Source organism: Zingiber officinale, chromosome 4A (genome assembly GCF_018446385.1).
Source record: "Zingiber officinale cultivar Zhangliang chromosome 4A, Zo_v1.1, whole genome shotgun sequence".
In the NCBI taxonomy this organism is placed as follows: domain Eukaryota; kingdom Viridiplantae; phylum Streptophyta; class Magnoliopsida; order Zingiberales; family Zingiberaceae; genus Zingiber; species Zingiber officinale.
Genome location: NC_055992.1, coordinates 113,050,670 through 113,056,253, shown reverse-complemented (window position 1 = coordinate 113,056,253; position 5,584 = coordinate 113,050,670). Strand labels below are relative to the sequence as shown.

Genomic DNA, 5,584 nt, shown 5'->3' with positions numbered 1-5,584 from the left:
AGTTAAAATTTTAATTATATTTTTTTATGTTAATTATATACAATTTTGATATACTGCGCGATACGCACAGTGTACGTCTGTGCGCATCGCACAGTATATCATGATTTTTTTTATTTTTTGTTTTAATTTTGATTAAAAAAATAAATAAAATATATTAATTTTGATTAAAAAAATAAATAAAATATTTTTTTTAAAGATTTTATTAGTAGGGTTCAGGCATCCTAATTGGGATATAAATTTTCAGTTATTTTTTTTAAGATTTTATCTCTAGGGTTTAGATTTTCCAATTGAATTATAATATTTAGTTAAAAAATATTAAAAATGAAATAAATTTAAATATTTATGGAGTATTGTAATATGTTAAAGGGATATCTTAACGTAGCTGCTTATATAAAGAAATATTATTTTTTTAATTCAAAAGGTCTGTGTTTTGTTATTTTTTTTTTATAATTAAATTTTGAATTAAAAAAATAATTAAAATAATCGGATATAAGTGGCAGCACGTAACATATTATTTTATTATATTTTAATAAAATAATCGGATTATAAAACGTAGTTATTAATTAAAATATAAGTTTTTATTAAAAACCCGTTCCTGCCCTAATTCCACCGTCGCCTGCCATTCACCGCTCGCGTTCCCACCGCCTTCGTGCCCGCACCTATGAGCTACCCGATCAGGCCACGCCGGAGAGGCATGACGTCGTCCTTCATCCTCTATTTCGAAGCCGGAACATTATGTACCGGAACTTTGGTACAACATGAGGCGTTCCCATGCTGGAACGCCCATTCTGGTCGTTCCATGTCCGTTCCGACGAACCATGGGTTGGAAGGATAAGCCCCCACGAAGCCGTTATTGGTCTACCAGTGGAGGGCTAAGCGGCCCTGGATCGAATCGGGTTCGGAACAGTCGGGTGAATGAGTTATAAGGGGAGGCTCGACGCCGCGGCTGAGTCGCTCGAGGATGTGAGGATTCTTAAGGCGAGGACATGTATGAAGCACAAATTGCTTAGGTTGGGATCTGGTTCCGGTTCTTTGAGCGGTATGTCCGGGTTGCAATTGCGATCGGGTCAATTTTTTTGAGGCGAGAAAGAACGTTCATGGTCCTTAGAAGGATTCTTCTGGGTGGAGCAAAGTGAAAAAATGGGTAGAGTGAGTTCTTCTTCGCCACTATGCCGATTATTTAATACTGAATTGTGTTTCATGGGAGAAGTTGAATTGTTTTTCTCTTGGATTTTTGAGCAGCAGTATGTACTTAGGTGCTTCCTCTGTTCTTGTAGGTTGGAAATTGAAGTCGTAGACCTGCATGCATTGATTGGGTTGGAATGCAAGGCAAGTAATTTCCATGACTGTCTGAGTATCCGACTATATGATTTTCTGTGGATATCAGCTTTTAACTGAGCCTTTTCAGGTTCTCTGGCCTATAGATGATGATTGGTACAAGGGTTCCATCACGGAGTACAATTCAGACACCAAGCAGCATAGAGTATGTATTGAATTTTGTCTGGTCAATCGTTCATTAAACTCCTAACACCTCCCAAAAACCATCAATCTGGAAGCTTCACCTTTTGCTTGCTGTACATCGTTTCTCTTGTTTAGTTCTTTCGTGGTATTCCATTGAATGAAATAAGGAGCCTGTGATATGTTCTAGTTCGCTTATGGAAGTTTAAAAGCTCATTTGCTTATGTTCTTTCGTTCTTCTGATTTTCTTTTTATCATGATTAGTTGCTGATATGTTAACAGTTAATATGTATTTTCCTACGTATCCCTAAATCGTTACTCAATGCACATTATGCCTTGTCTTTTAACTCAAACAAACTCAACTTAGTGCAAGTTAAATATGTGGAAGATGATGTCGAGCATTTGATTCTCTCAAATGAAAAGATAGTTTCATTTATCTTGTATAGAAATGAAGGATTTATGTTTGAAATGTGGCATCCCCAACCTAGAGAAGAAAGGCCTCAATTACAATGAATTGCTGGCTTTAGCACTTAACTTTCATGATTGTCAAGGTCTTAAACCAGGTGAACTTGTATGGGCAAAACTTACAGGTATGTATAAATTTATGGTGTAGTTTTCTTATATGTTTCTTGCTGATTACAAATTAGGTATTTTTATATGCAGTAAATTGATTGAACTTTGAAAAGATTTTCTTTATGATTATCTTCATAATTATTTAAAATGTTAGTATTGTAGATGTTGGGATTAAATTTGATGAAAGTTCTAGACACTATTTGTAGAGTTAATATGATAGTAATGTAAATTTATTATTTAATACTTTACTTTGTTGCGTTACATGCTTTGTAGCTAGTGGCTACAACCATGAAAATTGTGTAAAAACTTAATATATCCTCAATTTATCTTGAGACTGAATATTGCAAGATCCATCAAGATGCTGCAAGATCTATCAACATAGTCTTTTTGTGTTTTCTCTTGCTCTCACCCTACGGTCATCTGTTCTCAAATCTGACTTTGACATTATTTATTAAATCCACATTTTGGTGCTAGTAATATTTAGTTGAAATAATGTACTAAAAAAGGACCAGTTGCCATGAAGGCACAACATTGAATATTTCATTCTTGTTTTATAATAGGAATTTCTAACATGATTGAATATGCTATTCTTATAATGTAGTTTCATGGAGGAAGCTAGACTATAATAAATATGAATAAATAAATATGGGGGTCTGGAGAGGACGAAGGAGAAAATTCTGATGATGATCTTTCAGCAAGCTACACAATTAGTGGGGGTGAACATACTAGAGCCTCACCTATTGAAATAGGAAATCTTTGTGTAACTAGCTTAGGTAATCAACCCTTAGAATGTTCAACATTGAAATCCTTTTATATACTCATACAACTTGCATACATCATGCAAGCTAGTTGGTTGTAGTACAAATGCATCTGAAACTATGCTTTTCAAAATGAAATTGTAGTTATAAATCTGTATTGCAATCAATTTTCAGGAAGAATAATTTATGATTCGAATTATTTTCATAGCAAGAAGCACATTTGGCCTGAAGGATATACATCATTTCGGAAGTTCACATCATTTAAAGGTTAGCATCTGGCAACTCATGTTGCCTTTTTGCAATTTGAGAAATCACAGCTTAGCAAAGTTGGCTTTTCACCTTCCTTTTCCTGAAGAAAAAATTCTTTTGATAAGTTGATGAATCTTTGATAATAATAATATTATCTAGGCCTTCCTTTTGAACTTGACTCTACTAGTTTATTTTCACCTTCCTTTTCCTGAAAGAAAAAACTCTTTTGATAATTTGATGAATCTTTAATAATATTAATATCTAGGCCTTTCTTTTGAACTTGACTCCACTAATTTATTTTCATATACTTGTGTTGCAGATCCTAGTCTAGTCATGCTGTATAAGATGGAAATTTTGAGGAACCCTAAAATAAAAACTCGGCCTTCGTTTAGAGTCACTACAGAAGATGGGGAGCAGGTTTGATTCTTTTTTTTTGTTTTAAATAAAATGTCATTTTATATGTATAAAGCATACAACTGGGCAAGAATAGATCTTAAACTTGCATTCCACGAACTTATCATTTAAGAGGGAATTTTAGCATGCTAAATGAACACATTTAATAATTTTTAGGTTTGTTTAACATTATCTTGTATATTAGGAATTTTATATGTTTAGCATGCTTGTTTAACTTGTCTCTTACAATGTGTTGAATGAAGCTAGAACCTTGAGAACAGAGGACAAGATAACTGCCATCTACTTAGATTTTGATGTTTTGAGAACAGAATCTTGTACCATTAAAGTGTGATCATATAAGTTCCACAATTCTGCTATTTCTTCATCATTTCTTGTCTAGTTGACAGTTTCATAGCTTTCAATAATCAGTTAAGCTGCTTCAATTGTGTTGGTTGAAATCGGAGCATGCTATTTTCTTTGATGGGGTTCATTTCCTTTTGTTCTGTGGAAGTTGTGGCTGGTGTTGTAGTTGGGGAGGAGCACTTTTTTAATTTGGTACAAGCTTTTGTTAAATATTTTTTTCATTATATATTGATATATGTTGATAGAATATAATTTGGTGGTTTTATTGAAGGTTGTTATTGAAGGTTGGAGCAAATGTCTTTTGTCGCTTGAAGCACATGTCTTTTGTCGTTTGGAGCACATGCCTTTTGATGTTTTTTTTGTGGAGAAAACTTATTATTGAAGGTTGTATATATTTTGGAGATTGAAGAAAATATTGTGTTTGTGTTATAGTGTGGAGTTAAATGTTATATGCTATGAATATTTTGAAATGAAATACAAAATTGTATGTGTTGATTTGGTAATCCAATTTATATTTATGTGTTATAAAAATAAATTAGGTTTGTAAAATGAAATATGAATATTGTCAATTGATTTAATTTGAGCATTTAATTTGGAATTCTACCGGTATAATAGAAAATAGGATTTTTTTTTTATAAAATTGGTAATTCAATAATAGCAGCGGTTTTAACTGTTCCTATAACTAGACCTCTAGAATCGGTTATAACCGTTCTAAAGGGCAGTTTTCTAGATTGAAAAATTCTATAGAGGCGGTCATTAACCACTTCTATAGGTATGCATCAGGATCGGTCATTAACCACTTCTATAGGTATCCATCAGGATCGGTCATTAACCACTTCTATAGATATCCATCAGGATCCGTCATTAACCGCTTCTATAGGTATGTATCAGGATCGGTCATTAACCGCTTCTATAGGTACCCATCAGAATCGGCTCTTAGTCATGAACCACCGGTTAGTTTTACCGCATCTGTTGGCTTTAGCGTCGCCAACATCCGCACGGTTTTAAACCGGTGCAATAGATTTAGCAGTGGGTGAAAACCGTTGCTATAGGTGTCGTAAAACCGCTTCTAAAGGTTTATTTTTTTGTAGCGATTGCTCACGAACGTTATTCACGAACATTGTTCACGAACGTTAACGAGCTGAACACATATGTGTTCAAGCTTGTTTAGTTTAACGAGCAATTCAAGCTTGTTTATTTAATTAATCTTATGTATATTGAACGAACATAAACAAGCGTTTACCAAGCCGAACACCAAGCTTGTTCACAAACGCTTAGTTCATTTACAACCCTAAGTGAAACTTGCTAGATTGACTGACCTATAACGATCGGCGTTAACGAACTGGCCAGCTTGGCAAGCTCATTCGTCGCTTGGTTCTCGGATCGGGGATCTTCTATATAACCACTTCTTGGAAATTAGCCTTTAGCTTTTCAAAAGTCTCTGCATAGAACCTCAGCCGTGTGCTACTTATTTCAAAGGTCCCAGATAGTTGCTGGGCGACAAGCTGGGAGTCCAAGTGGATAAGAACTTTATCTGCTCCCATGTGTCAAGCTGCTTGCAGGCCAGCTATCAATGTCTCATATTCTGCTTCGTTGTTGGTAACTCGGTAGTCCAGCCGGACTGACAGTTGCATTCGATCTTCCCTAGGTGAGATGAGGATTAAGCTGATCCCGCTGCCCTGCCGAGTGGACGAACCATCTACACATATTTTCCATGTAGCTGACAGCTCATTACTCTAAACTTTTATAACAAAACCTTCTAATGTTTGATCTTTGATTGCCGCGTGGGA

At 34.8% G+C, this 5,584-nt stretch overlaps 1 protein-coding gene across 5 annotated transcripts; it reads left to right on the top strand.

Annotated features, from left to right (window-relative positions):
• Window positions 1–602: 602 nt before the first annotated feature.
• LOC121970618 (histone-lysine N-methyltransferase TRX1-like) lies at window positions 603–4,302 on the top strand. 5 transcript variants are annotated; one of them, XM_042521437.1, is made up of 7 exons: window positions 603–1,149; window positions 1,278–1,329; window positions 1,409–1,483; window positions 1,905–2,048; window positions 2,964–3,056; window positions 3,358–3,455; window positions 4,066–4,302. In XM_042521437.1, the coding sequence occupies exons 4-7, from the start codon at window positions 1,907–1,909 to the stop codon at window positions 4,174–4,176; spliced, it is 444 nt and encodes a 147-aa protein (XP_042377371.1). In that variant the 5' UTR covers window positions 603–1,149; window positions 1,278–1,329; window positions 1,409–1,483; window positions 1,905–1,906; the 3' UTR covers window positions 4,177–4,302. The 5 variants fall into 5 exon arrangements, 3 of the variants coding, with proteins under 3 accessions (XP_042377371.1, XP_042377372.1, XP_042377373.1); XM_042521438.1 differs by lacking the exons at window positions 603–1,149; window positions 1,278–1,329 and having other exon boundaries at window positions 1,409–2,048; XM_042521439.1 differs by lacking the exons at window positions 603–1,149; window positions 1,278–1,329 and having other exon boundaries at window positions 1,412–2,048; window positions 2,998–3,056.
• Window positions 4,303–5,584: the final 1,282 nt, after the last annotated feature.

Excerpts from the sequence above, each read along its gene's own strand:
- LOC121970618 (XM_042521437.1), top strand. The coding sequence starts at position 1,907 with ATGAAGGATTTATGTTTGAAATGTGGCATCCCCAACCTAGAGAAGAAA. Across the intron at positions 3,057-3,357 it reads GAAGTTCACATCATTTAAAG|ATCCTAGTCTAGTCATGCTG; the intron begins GTTAGCATCTGG and ends CTTGTGTTGCAG. Across the intron at positions 3,456-4,065 it reads CTACAGAAGATGGGGAGCAG|GTTGTTATTGAAGGTTGGAG; the intron begins GTTTGATTCTTT and ends GTTTTATTGAAG.